A 16,925-nucleotide genomic window follows, 5' to 3' on the forward strand; every position below is an offset into this window, starting at 1 on the left:
ATTTTTCTTTCTTAGTATTTCTACTGGATTTTAAGGTGACGAGCTGGCAGAATCATTAACACGCCAGGCAAAATGCTACAAAGCATTGTCTGCCTTAACATTCTGAGTTCAAACTCCACCGAGGTTGACTTCACCTTTCATCCTTTCAGGGTGGATAAAATAAGTACAAGTTGAACATTGGGGTCGATGTAATCGATTTAACCCCTTCCCCAAAATTGCTGGTCTTGTGCCAAAATTTGAAATCAATATTTCTACTGGATACAAAGAAAACGTTAAAATTTTTTATCACATTTCTTTTCCTTCCTTTCAGACTCTGTTTTTGGAAGATCCATCTCTCCTGGATCCCAAATCACTTGAAGATACAGTTTTCAGAGATGAAAGTTTTTTTAAGAATAAACAACGAAAGAAAAAATTTTCATGGACAAACAAAGTTGTTGGTGTTGGAATAGGTTTAACTGCTGGTTTAGCTGCCTGGAAGTTAGCTACAAAATTTAGACATTAGATGATATTACTGATATCACTATTCAGTTAGCACACAAAGTAGTTTGATTTTTTTATATTTATAATGGAAATTCTATTTCTTCATTAATAAATAATATTTTTTGTACTTTGTCATTTATTTAATTTTTGTATAACTATTGTTGTTCAGACTATTAACCTCATCTTTACAGATGAAACATTTTTTAATATATACATCTTTTACTATGTTTTGATCAGCTTGATCTTCAATTATCATCAGGTGTTTTATTCCTGGATGTGTACAGACTACTGGACTGGATTTGAACTGTGGAGCTTTACTCCTAAACTAAGGGTAATAATGTTGTTATTCACTGCATTATTGATGCATGAACATCTCTAAATATGTGGTTAATAGTGTGAAAAATTATAATCTTGTTAACAATTTATATCAGATATTTAGATTATTTATTCATATGTTATTTCATTGTAAAATGAAAATAGTTAATGTTTGACTTCTGATTAATCTTCACATACTTTTCAAAAGGTAAAAAAAACTATCCTGTACTTTACTTGTAATGATTGAGAGAAATTACTTAAGGATGCCATCTGCATGAAACAATAGACGAGTGCTTACACATTTATTGTCATGAGCAAAAGCATTCTAATTACTTAAAATTACCTTTGCAGTGGGGAGAGGGAAACAAAGGCTCAATGACAGATGTTGATCAAATCTGGCCTAAACAAAAGGATAACTCACTTTAACTCACTTCAGAGACCTTGTAGTTTTTATTGAAGTTTTTGTCAACTGTCTCAATTTTTCAATTATATTGAATCATATATTCAAAATACAAAGGGCCAACTACAGTACATGTATAAATATTTCTAAGTTTAAAATATCTTGAAGAAAATATAGAATATGTTTACAAAATACAATGAGTGAACCAAGAAGAAATATATTGTTTGAGGATATGTCTAAAGTAATATGGGCTGCTGTTGGATTTTACAGAAAATAATATTGTCAAAATAAAATAGTTAAATAAATAAAACTATGTCCAAATTGAACTTGAAGAAATAAAAGTTGAACTATAAAGGTTTTCAGGTTGTTTACCCCAAATATTCTGTTATATTCATACTCTCTTCAACATTAGATGCCAAATTGTAATTTATTATTCCATAAGTATGATGATAAGAGATAAAATTATTCAAATAGTTGAATTGTTAACAGAATACTTAAGCTAATGCAAATATATTTAATGAGTAAGCATAGAAAAGCTAATTAAAAGATAACATTCACTCAGTTACGTTAGTTCTTTATTCTGTTAAAAAAAGATTAAAACATAACAACTCAAAATATCTCTCAATAACACACCTTGTAAATTTAGACAGAAAAGTTGATTTGATTGTCAGATCAAATGTGTTTTGTCATGAGGAATGAAGCAATGTAAAAACATAACAAACTTAACCAGTGACTTAGTTGTTATGATTTTGTAGGAAGAAATTGAAATGTTCATACTTCTGGGCAGGACACTTAATTTTACAATGTTTCATTTGATCACTATGTGGAATAGCTGCAAAAGACTAGCATTCTCCTTAGGTAAAGCTGCCTCCTTTATCTATTTAAATTTTTTAAGTTTAGAGCTAAGCACTCTCATATTGAGTCTCCATGAGACTAAGATTGAACTTAACATAAGACATAGAGGGGAAAAATGACACACTATTCAAACCCATCACTCAATCGAAGAAATTCCATGTAGTTAATCAGACTGCTATAATTAGCAGTTACATCTCCATCAAATTTTACCCTATCATTGCAAAATTGTAGAACATCTGTAGATTTAATATGAGTCATTTGGCTGATTGACTACCTGTATAGTATAGGACTGATTAATCACTACTAATGAGGGGTTACACAACAATGGATTTTTACTCAATCCATACAGAAATATTTTATTCAAATGTAACACACAAGGTTAATTTCTTTACTTTCCTTCACCAGAGGTTTTCCTTTTATGTGTAATTAGCTCTACTAACTTTATTGAAAGGTAAAAATGAATACATGACATTCATGCTTTCTAAAGAGTATTAGTTATATACATGAAGACAGATGATTCCATCTGATAATTATCGCCAGATTATTGGTTCGGTTTTCTGAAAATTTACTGATACTCAGTGGGTATTCACTAAATCATGTGGCACTCACTAAATGACAAATATACTTCAATTAGACTATATCTGATCCTGTTAATTTCCTCTGTGCAGATTCCTTTGACTGCTCAGCTTTATGTTCCATTCTCATAATCAAGCAGATGATTGTTTCATCTTACCCATCATCCATTATTTTATACCATTGTTTTACATATATATATATATATATATATATATATCTGGTGTTGCCATCCGGTTTCACCAGTCCTCAGTCAAATCGTCCAACCCATGCTAGCATGGAAAGCGGACGTTAAACGATGATGATGATGATGATGATGATATAGTTTTAGGGAAAAGAACCAAGGTTTATGAACTCATCAATGAAAATCCACTGTCACATATAGAAAAAATTTATAATTAAAAGCACAATAAATAAGTATAATATAATACAAAGTAAATATCATAAGATCAAGATAATAAATTTTTAACACCATTATTTTATACTGTGAAACTTAATTTAATTTTAATTTTTAATAAATTGATTTTAATTGAGTTTTTACCTGTAATTTTGGATTTTATCCCTAATATTATTATTATTATTATTATATATATATATATATATATATATATATATATATATATATATCATATGTATGATGCACCAAGCTAAGTAAACGCACTGTTATTCATACATATAGGCTTATCTTTTATTGGCGCTGGTGCCACATACAATGCACTCATGCTGGTGCCGCATGAATGCATCCATGCAGGTGGCACATAGAAAGCACCCAGCCATAGAAACCATGCCACAACAGACAATTAGAGTCTGGAGAGCTCCCCAGCTGGCCAACTCCATGTCAAACCATCCAATTCATGCCAGTATGGAAAACCGACATTAAATGATGATGATCTATATATGATTGTTTGTTATGGCTGGTTACAGAGTGACTATTGGTTTCACACCTATAAAGTGCTTATCCATACAGGCTAAGTACATGAAACAGCATAAGAGAGTGAGAGAGATCCATTTACAATTCTGAGGTAGATGCTGTCAAAAGCTTTATAGATAACTGAAGGGATTTTTACATCAACTAAACATAAACTTAAGAGCAGTGTTCAACTACACAATTTTATACAATTTTAAAGTAACTTACTTCAGCAACAAAAGTTATAAAATCTTATCATATTAATGTGTGTGCGTGTGTGTGTTTAGGGATATTCTTCTTTCTTCTGACTGGTTTCAGTTATTGAAGTACAACCTTTGCTGCAGCTTAGCTTCTCCAATAATAAAATGTGTATTTATAAGTGTGTGTGCATTCGTGCATGTTTAGCTTAGTCAGAAGAAGGGGGTTAGGGTTAGGGTTAGGGTTAGGGTTAGATCCCTTGATATTTTTCAAAGCCTTGGAACTGTCAAATGGAAGAATTATGTGTGGGCTGGAAACCTGGTCTGAAAATGGTAGTTTTACAGATCTATTCAAGCCAATGGTGTTAAAACAAAATGTAAATAATGAAGGTCTATATGAAAGGGAGTTATTTAAATCAATGCAAAGATATGTCAAAAGAGAAATATTAGAAACATGGGAGGCAATAATATTTCAAAGACCTTTAGTGGCTTTCAGATGTGCACCTAAGCACTGTATACAATAAGTCCAGTATTATTATATAATTTATAATTATTCAAGGAGTTAAGCTAGCAGAATCATTAATGCATTGGAAAAATAATGTTTACCAGTTTTTTTTCCACTTCCTTATAGTCTGAGTTCAAATTCTGCTGAGACCAACTTTGCCTTTCACCCTTTCAGGGTCAGTAAAATAAAATACCAGCCAAGTACCGGGGTCAACTTGTGTCTCCCTTCTAAACTGCTGGACTAATACCAAAATTAGAAAGAATTATTATTGTCATAAGAACATCAGAAAAAATATCTAGTTACACTCTCTAACATCCTAAGTTCAGATCTTACATAAGGCCAACTTGTCGTTCATCTTCCCAGGCCTGAAGAGGTCAAATACCAGTGGTGAAGTACCTCTCTGGTACTAAATTGATGTAATCAGCTTTACCCCTCTCCTAAATTTTAAGCCTTGTACCTGTTCTTCTATTCTTTTGTTTGTTTCAGTTATGACCCTGCTGGAGCACCACCTTAAGGGGTTTAAATAAAAGAATAAGTACTGAGGTCAATTCATTTGACTAAAAAATTCTTCACAGTGGTATCTCAGCATAGCCACAGTCTAATGACTGAAACAAGTAAAATAAACATTACCATATCAGGAAGAAAAATGTTTAGCGGCATTTCATCCGTCTTTATGTTTTGAGTTCAAATTCCACTGAAGTTGACTTTGCCTTTCATTTTTTGGGGGTCAGTAAATTAAGTACCAGCGAAACACTGGGGTCGATGTAATCAACTAGCCCCCACCCCCAAAATTTGGGGCTTTGTGCCTTTAGTAGAAAGGATTATTATTATTAATAGCAGTAACAGTGATTGTGGTAAAGATGTGTAGCGACAGAAATAGTAGAATGGGATTAAATCCCTTGCAATATTTAGTTACATTTAAACCTTGAGTTTAACTTCTACAAGGTTCAACCATGCCCTTCTCATGTTGACAACAAAACAAGTATCTTTAATATAAACTGTGATAAATTCAATTGATTATACCCCTTCCCTATAAATATGTGGCCTTGTGCACATGTGAGAATTTGTAGTTATTATATTATTATTATTATTATTATTATTATTATTATTATTATGGCACCAAGTAGGCAGAATTGTTAGCACACCAGGCAAAATGCTCAGCAGTATTTCATCCCTCTTTACATTCTGAGTTCAAATTCCACCAAGGTTGACTTTGCCTATCATCCTTTCAGGCTTGATAAAATAAGTACCAGTGAGCACTAGGGTCGATGTATTCAACTTACTCCCTTCTCCGGAATTACTGGTCTTAGACCAAAATTTGAAGTTATTGTTTATATTTCTTCTTCTTCTTCTTCTTCTTCTTCTTATTATTATTATTATTATTATTATTATTATTATTATTATTATTATTATCATTCTTATTATAAAATTTCTCACAGGCACATTTGGGGACAAGTGATTTCAACTGTTCTGATTACATAAAAGAGATGGCAGAGGGAAATGAAGAAATTTGAGGGTGACCCTGAACTGACAGACTTATGTGTCAGTAGGTTGCTCTATTTGTTTCTTGTCTTTAAATTATATGCATGTTTTACACATTCTTTTAATTATTTTGTATAACCATTATGAGAAATTTTAGACATTTTTAGCATGTCCTAATATACTGTATGACATTTTTTTCCATTCCATTCCACTCCACACTTTTTTGTATAACTTTGTATCTTCACACATTTTGTAATATTTTTATAACTTGTACTCTGTACATATGAATGGGCCCTAGTGGCACAATAAAATAAATTATTATTATTATTATTATTATTATTATTATTATTATGTTGTTGTTGTTTTTTTCTTCTTTCTTCAAATTTTCTTCCATTTCTCGCCGAGTGTTTTCCGTACACCTAGGGCAGAGAAACTCGTATGCATTCCCAGTTTACACACGCAAATTCACAGGTAAAATATGTATTTAAAAAAAAAAAAAAAAAAATCATGAATGGATGTTGTTTTCACAGCGATAATGCTCTTCTCAGTACATGAGTCGTTCCAGTTAACACAACTTTTTGCACTTCCTGTAGGGATGGTAAGCCTGGTATCATTTTCAAATAAGTTTCAGTACCTTTTTTTTATCATTCCTAGAGATCCTACAATCATTGGTACAGTAGTCCCCTTGAGGTGCCACATTTTTTCAATTATTATTATTATTATTATTATTAGTAGTAGTAGTAGTAGTAGAAGTATTATTATTATTATTATTATTATTATTATTATTATTATTATTATTAATAATAATAATAATAATAATAATAATAATAATAATAATAATAATAAGGCAGCAAAGGCTGCATGCTGGCAGAAATGTTAGCATGCCGGGTGAAATACTTAGTGGCATTTCGTCTGTCTTTACGTTCTGAGTTCAAATTCCACTGAGGTCGACTTCGCCTTTCATACTTTCGGGGTCGATAAATTTAGTACCAGTTGCATACTGGGGTCGATCTAATCAATTGGCCCCCTCCCCCAAAATTTCAGGACTTGTGCCTAGAGTAGAAAAGATTATTAAGGCAGCAAGCTGGCAGAATCATTAGCATGTCAGACAAAATATTTGGCAGTGTTTCTTCTAGTTCTTTACATCGTGAGTTTAAATTCTGATGAGGTCAATTTTGCTTTTCATCCTTTTGGGAGTCAATAAAATAAGCACCAGTTGAGCACTGGGGTTGATGTAATTAATTACACCCCTTCCCTAAAATTGCTAGCCTTATGCCAAAATTTGAAACCTTTATTATTAGTATTGACTATTGACTGTTCAGATATGTTTGCATATTGTTGTTCAAATATAAGGATGTCTTGAACATGTACCTCATAGGTGTCAAACAAAAGAGTGTTTTGTTGAGTCTGGGAAGAGTCATACTGCCTTAATAACACACTCACCAGTTCAATTTCCATTCATTTATTAACACACTTACTAGTTCAATTTCCATTCCTTTATTACTTATATTTTTTCTTTTCAAAAATTTTCATTGCTTTTGCAACCTTGTCAGTGGATGTTGACAGAGTCGACATCCATTGACAATGGAAATTTTGGAAAAGAGAAAAATATAAATAATAAATGAGTGGAAATTGAACCAGTGTGTGTGTGTTAAACATTAAGGTAGTATGACTCTCCTCAGACACAACAAAATTTATTTCAAAACATCAATTCACATAAAGAATCTTGCAAACCAGATACAAACTGAAGATAGTATCTGTTTTCAGATTTTTTTCATATTTATCTACAATGCCCACTGTAACAAAGATATTGAAGATGAATCTACATGCATAGAATTTAACCATTTATCATTCAGATTACTCAGTTTTTATGCATTGTTGAAATAAAGTTGAGTAACTTGATATGAAGATATAGCAAACATCTAACTCTTTCAAGAAAATGAAACCAGGATTAAGGCATGGAAATAAGAGTAGACAATGATCAATTTTTACCTGTTAGCTGCTCTGAGAGCTGCCAATGAGAGAGAGACAAGATCACTTCAGTCATAAAAAAACTAAAAGAAAAGGAACAGCAAAGACAGCAATAACAAGCTACAGGAGCTGCTGTTTACAATGTACCATCAGTTGTAACTTTGGAAACAACAGAGGTTACCTTGTCCTTTGTCCTGAGAGCTGACCATGAAGTCAAGTATCAAGAAACTAAGACATCCCCCTTCTTGTAATAACACTCCATTTTCTTCAAAGAATTGAAGATGGAAGAGACACAAAAAAAGACTTTCTGAATGGTACATCTATCAAAAAAGTCACCTTGAATTTTTCTGTAGTGAGACCTGCTTGATGATGATCTATGTCCCATCAGCCTGCTTCTGCAGGTTGCTCATGCCTGCTCTAGCTGATATCTGCCAAGGAAAGATAAAGAAAACTAAGGATACCTTTTATATAGCTACTGAGAATTATTGCTCTTTCATTGGTCAAATAAATCAATGAAAAAAGGTGAATAACTAAAACTTCACTTGGTTGCTTGGGGGGTCATTGCAGGGCTAAACAACAACTTGGTGTTCTACAGCTGGTTAGTGTTAGGCTAGATAAGTAACAAAGACTCACAAAAACAGTGGCTGTGACAATTTATTTGAAACACCTCCATTGCATTTTGAATTTAATTAGGCTACATTTGTAATTGGTTCCATTACCCTTACCTGCATTCTTATCATGCCATTTATCTACCATTAGCTAGGCCTGCAAAAAATGGTTGTCAAATTTTCCTCAATTCACAACATACTGTCTTCAAAAAGTAAAATAAAATGTGCTCATTCAGTTCTATGCATATTGGGAGAGAGCAAAAGAGAGAGAGAGGGGGGGAGACAGGGACAGACAGACAAAGACAGAAAGGGGTGGGTTACGGCTGTAATGTCTTTCATTATGTCTGTTCAGTTAAGGCAGACTCATGTCTAAACAACAATATATGTTAAATATGACATGTTAAATTAGCTGCAGGGCAAAAATTTTGTCATGGTTTTATTTTAATCTAGTGAGTGTTTGTGTTATAAGCTAAGGTTGGCTAAAACAAAAGTTGAACTTAATTTATTCAACAAACAGATTATCTTCAACATAATCCAACTTAATGTTTTCATTTTAATTGATATAATGGAATGAACACAAGTAAAAAAATATTGATCTCTAACTACTAAAAAAAATTCCTATAGTGTATATATGTTATATAAACTACTATCCAATCAGTCTTACTAACTGCATCACCAAACTGATTGAGTCCTGTGTCAGAAAAATACTCTGAAACTTCTGGAGCTCTCACAACTTATTCACAATTTGGATTTATCTCTAATTCCAGCAGCTGTAGCCAACTCATTGCATTTCTTGAAGACATCACCCAAATCACTGATAGAAGTTCATAGGTGGATTATTTACATTATTTACATTTGATGGATATTTGTCCTCATCTTGTTTGTTGTTAACACAACGTTTCGGCTGATATACCCTCCAGCCTTCTTCAGGTGTCTTGGGGAAATTTCGAACCTGGGTTCTCGTTCCTAAGGTATTTTTCGATGTTATTATTATTATTATTATTGTCGTTGTTGTTGTTGTTGTTGTTATTGTTCAGGTCACTGCTTGGAATCAAACTCGGAATCTTGGGGTTAGTAGCCCACGCTCTTAACCACTATGCATTGTGTTAACAACAAACAAGATGAGGCCAAATATCCATCGAATGTAAATAATGTACATAATTCCTCATCTCTTGAATATAGAACTGTTATTTATCTTGACTTTGCTAAAGACTTCAGTTCTGTGCCACACAAATGACTCATGGCAAAACTTTCTGCAATATATGTGAAAGATAATCTTTATAACTGGTTGATGTCCTTCATTCTTAATTGAAAATAGGTAATCATAGTTCTAGGACATCATTTGTCACCCTATGGGATGACATCTGGTGTACCATAAGGATCCATTCTTGGACCCCTGTTGTTTGTTGCACATATTAATGACATAGATGCCAACTTTAAAAATGTCACAGTATTGAAATATGCAGATGACATCAAACTTGAAATGAAAAGAACAGATCCTCTATGCTGTGGATCATTCCTGCAATCGGGCCTGGACACAATGCAGCAATGGATTACCAACTGGCAAACCAAGCTGGCTGTAGACAAGGGCACCACCATGCATTTTAGGAGGAAAATCCCAGTTTTTACATACTCCCTCTACAACACCAATTTTAAGAAGTCTGCTAGTGAACATCATCTGGGCATTATTGTCAACAGCAAATTGCATGAGACAAACCACATTTCTAAAATTGTCAAGAAGGCCAAGGGTGCCTTAGCATCACTCAATAAGACCTCTGTCAGCCACTCTCCTGCTCTCTGCTTAAAGCTGTATATGGCTACGGTATGTCTACATCGCCAGTCTGGAACCTCTATTTTGCTCGGCATATCAATCTCCTGGAAACTGTTCAGAAACATGCAACCAGATGAATACCCACCATCAGGCATCTACCATACTCTGGGCGTCTTGCTTCCTTGGGTATGGACGCATTAAAGTTCCGACAACTAATTTAGTAGACACCCACAAGATTAGCAACCATCTTTCCAACAACATTGGGCACTTTTTTGAATTTCATATATCCAACACTCGTGGACATACTTACAAAATCAAAAAACAACACAACACCCATGGCATTTGGAAACATTTTTCCACACTCAGAATTGCTGAAGCATGGAATAAACTACCCACATCAGTTGTTAGTTATCAGGACACTATGTAGTTCAAAACTTGCATGCCTATGTAGTTCAAAATTTGTCAACAGTACACCTGATAACCCCTCTCCAGTTTTTTTTTTTAAGACTTATTCACTGATCACTTCCTGTGCAAATTCTATGTCCTGTTTATACAGTTCTGTTTACTTTTTCCGATGAGTTGTAGTGTCCCTGAGCACTGTATACAATAAGTTTATTATTATTATTATTATTATTATTATTATTATTGTTGTTGTTGTTGTTGTCAAGATGGCGAGCTGGCACAATCATTAGCAAGTTATAATTCCGCCGAGGTCGACTTAGCCTTTCATCCTTTTAGGGTCAATAAATTAAGTACCCGTGAAACACTGGGGTTGATGTAATTGACTTGTCCCCTTCCCCAAGATTTCAGGCCTTGTGCCTTTAGTAGGAAGGGCTATTATTGTTGTTGTTGTTGTTGTTGTTATTGTTATTATTATTATTATTATTATTATTATTATTCTTCGAAAGGTGGTGAGCTGGCAAAATCGTTAACATTCCGGACAAAAATGTTTAGTGGCATTTTGTCCGTCTTTGTGTTCTGAGTTCGAATTCTGCCGAGGTTGACTTTGCCTTTCAAGATCGATAAAATGAGAGCAATCAATTTTGGTCTCCGAGAAATGAAAGTATTTGTTCGGCAAGTTCCATATAAAATTCTTATTTCTTCAATGTTTGTTTTTTGCAACTGAACAGTGAAAACCACGGTCGCACACACACACACACACATACACACATTCATTGTTTTTCATGTGCACGAGCAACTTCAACAGTGACACACACGCCAACACACATTCGCACACACTTACATACACACATATATAGATACCCATACAAATGAAAGACAATGAATGTGTGTGTGTGTGTGTGTGTGTGTGTGTGTGTATGTGTGCGCGCGCGCCTACTGTGTTTTTCACAGTTCAGCTGCAAAAAATAAACGGATCTATTTTAAAACGGGGGCCACGTTTTTCATTAATGTTTTACGTAGTGTTTTTGGTACGGAAAGACTTTCAAACTTCGTATACTTATCTATTTTGTGTTATAGAACAGAAAAATATTTTTGTATTCGAATTTATTTCATGTAAAAAATTGTCTTATTTCGATAATTTCAACCAATCACTGACAAGTATTCAGTTGTTTATATTTACTCTTTTGGCTGATTAAGCGATGTAAAGCGTATTTAATCTCCATACCTTCGTTTTATTTGCTTTTTTCATTTTAAATTTGCTTTAACCCTAACCCTAACCCTAGGGTTAGGGTTAGGGTTAATTGTTTCAGAATCGTTTGTTTATGTAGTCGGCACTTAATGTATATCGGCTGAATGGACGTCAGTGATTGGTTGAAATTACAGAAATACGACAACTTTAACATGGAAAAACTTATGGATTTCTTTTTTTTTTTTAAGAAGACTAAGAGAAAAAGCTGTTTTATATGACACATTCTACCAGTGTTCTAAGTTTCAAAGTGTTTCGTTAATGAAAAATGTGGCCCCCGTTTTAAAAAAGATCCAAAAATAAACATTAAGGAAATAAAAAATTTCACGGAATTTGTCGAACAAATACTTTCATTTCTCGGAGACCAAAACCGATTGATTGCCAAAATGAGTACCAGTTGAACCTTGGGATCGATGTAATCGACTAACCCCTACCTCCCTCAAATTTCAAGCCTTGTGCTTATAGTAGAAAAGATCATCATCATCATCATCATCATCGGCAGCGAGCTGGTAGAATCGTTAACACGCCGGGCGAAATGCTTAGCGGTATTTTGTTTGCCATTGCGTTTTGAGTTCAAATTCCGCCGAGGTCGACTTTACCTTTCATCATTTCAGGGTCGATAAAGTAAGTACCAGTCCAGATCTGGGGTTGATGTGATCGACTGTCCCCCCTCCCTGAAATCCAGGCCTTGTGCCTGTAATATAAAGGATTATTATATAAAGGCGGCTAGCTGGCAGAATCGTTAGCACGCCGGGCAAAATGCTTAGCGGCATTTCGTCTGTCTCCATGTTCTGAGTTCAAATGGGGTTGACTCTGCCTTTCATCCTTTCGAGGATGATAAAATAAGTACCAGATGAGTACTAGGGTCGATGTAATCGACTTATCTCCTCCAAAATTTCAGGCCTTGTGTCTATAGTAGAAAGATTATTACACACGCACACACACACACACACACCACACACACACACACACACACACACATATATATACACACATATATGTATTATAAATACAAGAAAAGACAGTCTTTATCAGTATAAACTAGTCGATATTGGTGATACAAGCCGAAACTAATGCAGAATTGTAAACGAGGCTACAAACTGCCGTCGCCACCATATTGTTGCTGTCATATTAGTTCAGATTGTTTCTAGAAGTAAAAATTAAATTGTCATATAACTTGTCTTTGACATCGGACAGATGGAACGAAATATTAGGTATCATACATTACAAGAAGACCAGGAAGAGGAAGATGGCGTGAGAATGACTGCAAACGCCAGTAACACTCCTGTGCCTATGACTTCACAATCCGTACCAATCCCTGTTGTTCCGAGTTCAACAATGCCTTCAGTTCCACCACCCGCCTATAAAGAAACTGAAGAGGAAGAAGACATTGCTACTGCCAACTCTTTTCATCATTATCTTCAGCAGCAACAACAACAACAGCAGCAACAGCAGCCACTCAGCAACAGTCATGATCAGAAAACTGAGCAAACGACCTTCGATGATGCGTGTGGAGCTGGCCTGCCACCATCCTATGCTGTTGCTACCGATCTACCGTCTTACGAAGAAGCAGAAAGACTCAAACAAGAAGAAGAACTTAACGGGGGCAGGAGCTGTGGTATAAACCAATCTGGTCATTTTCCCCAGTTTCGATCTTTAACCGACGAGGAACATTATTTAAATGGTTCAGACGACGCCACTGACCAGTTAAACAATGCAGATCGACTTAACACCAGCGGAATGATCATTGGAACTGATTGGATCTTTTTCTGTACTTTCGTGATATCATTTTTGTTTAACTGGCTTGGCTTTTTAATGTCACTGTGCATCACTAATACAGTAGCCGGTCGATGTGGTGCTTTGGCTGGCCTTGGTCTTTCTATGGTTAAATGGGTCGCCATCGTCAAACACAGTGGCTTCGCTGGTGATTTCGCTGCCAGTGAATCTTGGTTCTGGTGGATCTTGATGCTATGCGGATTCCTGCTTTTTGTTCGTGGATGTATGCAATATGTCAATGTGAAATACGAATGGAAAAGGATTACAGGTCGTCTGCATCACATAACTCTTTATTGAGTTTATTATCGTTTGTCTTTCAAAAATTAACACAAATCAAGATTCCCCTCTTTTCTATCTCTCTCTCCTAATTTTTGCCACAAAACCCTTCTTTATTTGTCCTCCTCCACATCCACACACACCTACACAAGAGCCTTTTTATGTTTACATCTTATTGCTTCGTCATTTGGCATCTATTGTTATTGTAATTATTATTATGGTGTCAAGCGCCGCAGAGCAAAAGGTAAGCTCCTGGCGAGTCGGGATTACGATCCGATTTCGATTCTCAGTTTATGCTAGTTTACATCAATTACACCGCCGATACTTTTGAGAAAGGCATAAACGCCACAACTTTTACCCCCACTGACCCCCGTCCCTCTAAAATACAGAGAGCTTTTGTTCATAAGAAGACATTGTTATATAAGTAACTTTGTTTTTATTATTATTATTATTATTATTATTATCATTTAAAGCTATCTTCATCAGAAATAAATATATTTGTTTAAAAAACTGTAATTACATTCGATATTTCCCTAAAAGATTCATTTATTTGGGAGGAACCTATCATTGTGTTATGTGTGTGATATATATATTTACACATATATATATATATATATATATATATATATATATATTTACATACATGTATGTGGCTGTGAGCTACTTGGATATAATATTACAGCTTTAACAATATTCCTGTACAGATGTACCGAGGGATGCCTTATCTATGTTATTAAGAATAGTTTAGGGCTGACGTTCTAATCAAGTGTGAGTAGGTGTTCCAAATAATCATTGCGTGACCATTCTTGTTGCTACACAAATTAGATTTTTTTATGTGTATGTATATAAATATATATGTCCAATACTATTTCACGACTACTTAAAATTGATATATTTTTTTCTTTTCATCATAATTACAATTATATTACTAATCATTATTATTAGTAACGATAATAATAATAATCTAACATACCCTTTTCCCTTGCCCCCTCTTACCTTAAAATATTTTGTGGCCTTGTGCCGAGGTAAAAATTTGAATAATAATAATAATGACAATAATATGTCGTATATATATAAATAAACATAATTATACTCTAATCCTAAAAAGAAAGCCTCTTACATATTTCGATATTTTTTGTGGTCAATGGTGTAAAAATGTTTATTGCTACTTATATATTTACATATTACAATGTGAATTCTAATCGAAATTACATTCTTCTAAGTTAAAATTTTGTTATTGTTGTTGAAACTAAAAATTTACACAATACAACTTTGTCTTGCTGGTTTATATTTGCTGACATTTTAACCTATATATTGTGTGTTTTTGTATACGTTTTATGTATATATGGGGAGTGGGGTACAATGAGGTGTTTTTACTGCATTTTTGATTTTGAGAAGAAATATATTTTTTTACAAATGTTCGCTACCTTACAAAAGCGATTTCAGCTAAGCAAAGGACCTTCTCTAAATCCGTTAAAAACACTATAAACATATTCGGAACACTATTCCAGGAAATTGTCACTTTCTGTTTGAGCATATAAAAGGCAAATTTACACGGAACAAAGTGAGTAAACTAAGATATGGTAAATTTGCCTCTTCAATTCTCCAGAATTACATTTAAAAACAGACTCATACACATCAATATCCAAACTAGGACATCAGAAAGATCAGAAATGCCACAAAAATTTAAGATATCTGGGTCAAATAAAAGAGGATCATGGAAAAATAGAACATAATATGAAATTAATCAACTCACCTATATTAAAAAAAAAAAATGAACATAAAATATTCTCTATAGCTTCTTCATAATCTGCTAGAGTTGCTTTCCTCTCTGTATATTTATGTGCCATAAAGAGGAGAAATTATTGAAATTAGTCATTACTCATTTTACCCCCATTTTAGATTTTTTTTTTTTTTAATTATTAAATAAGACATTAGTGTTAGAAAAATTGTCTTGGAATCCAACAGAGAAAAGAATATTGGATGTTAAAGACCAAAAATTATTCAGATATTTTATTAGCAGCCTCAATTACAAGTCAAAGTTGAGGAAAAATTTCTTGAAATAAAAAAAATGCCTGTCACCTGACTATGTTCCAAACTCTCTCAACTTCAACAACTATACTGACCAATTTTTACTCCTAAAGATGATGCAATACTTGCAATGAAATGATTTCAAACAGGTAAAATAAGAAATCAGAAATTACTGATTTTATCCCCTCTCCCTATATATATAAATAGAAATATATATATAAGGAAAATTTAAATGCATTGAAAGAAATTTAAATATTTTTTTATTTTATGTTGCTCTCTGTTGGTATTTTACAAGCATATTGTCTCTAATGTTCTTTATTTGTCAGTAAATTTTACAAAACTTCCTTGAACACTTATCAGATATTCTAGTTGCTACAAAAAACCTTAACCAAAATATATCAAACCAACACAAGTTGCTATGCTATATAAAGTAAGTCCTTCAATTGAAACACTTTAGTTTTCTTCAGTCATTATCAATAAAACTGTTTTTGTTTTAGAGCCCCCCCCTCCTCCTTCATTTCTAAGCCAGCTTTTGCCCATGTCATTTGAATATGGTTCTAAATTATTTAATAAAAAAAGATTTCCTTTCGTTAATCTTTTGAAATTGACCTTTATTACTCATTCTATACTATCGTACTGAATTTTTTTAACCTGTTAATCACATCTATTTATTTGATGTGTTGTGTTGTACACACAATTAAGTCTTTAGCTTTGAAGTCACATTCATGGGTACAAATGAGGACTTCTATTATTGTCATACGCATAACTATGACATGGACCAACAAAAAACCAAGAATAGGTTCCCACAGAAACATACATACATAGAACACATAAACTCATGACAAACAGGAGGAAAAGTAATTTGTATCAAGTGTATGAATAATTTAATTCAGCTGAAAGCATTTTGGTTTGACTGAAGTAAATTTTGGGTATCTCTATATGTGTATAAGTATGTATATCTATCTGTATGTATATGTATCAGTGGCAGCTCGTGTATAGGCACTGCAGAACTGCAGCACCCCCTATTTCCACTCGATGTTATCGATAACATTCAATATAATGAGTCCTTTTTTCTTTAATTCTTTCTTTATACTTGTACATTATATAATCCTTAAGCTTAATGTTGAAAA

The 16,925-nt window shown here is 33.6% G+C and overlaps 2 protein-coding genes across 7 annotated transcripts in view; both read left to right on the plus strand.

Annotated features, from left to right (window-relative positions):
- LOC106869901 (amine oxidase [flavin-containing] A) overlaps positions 1 to 607 on the plus strand; it is a 59,176-nt gene extending 58,569 nt beyond the window's left edge. For all 6 annotated transcript variants that reach the window (XM_014915833.3, XM_052977616.2, XM_052977627.2 and 3 more), the window contains one exon: positions 311 to 607. In XM_014915833.3, the coding sequence (XP_014771319.1) occupies positions 311 to 502 (192 nt within the window). In that variant the 3' untranslated portion in view covers positions 503 to 607. The remainder of the gene's footprint in view (positions 1 to 310) is intronic.
- An 11,253-nt stretch (positions 608 to 11,860) lies between these two features.
- Positions 11,861 to 15,034, plus strand: LOC106869893 (NEDD4 family-interacting protein 1). Its single transcript, XM_014915821.3, has one exon. The coding sequence runs from the start codon at positions 12,910 to 12,912 to the stop codon at positions 13,783 to 13,785; it is 876 nt and encodes a 291-aa protein (XP_014771307.1). The 5' UTR covers positions 11,861 to 12,909; the 3' UTR covers positions 13,786 to 15,034.
- Positions 15,035 to 16,925: the final 1,891 nt, after the last annotated feature.

Source organism: Octopus bimaculoides, chromosome 2, assembly GCF_046866305.1.
Source record: "Octopus bimaculoides isolate indiv1 chromosome 2, ASM4686630v1, whole genome shotgun sequence".
Lineage (NCBI taxonomy): Eukaryota > Metazoa > Mollusca > Cephalopoda > Octopoda > Octopodidae > Octopus > Octopus bimaculoides.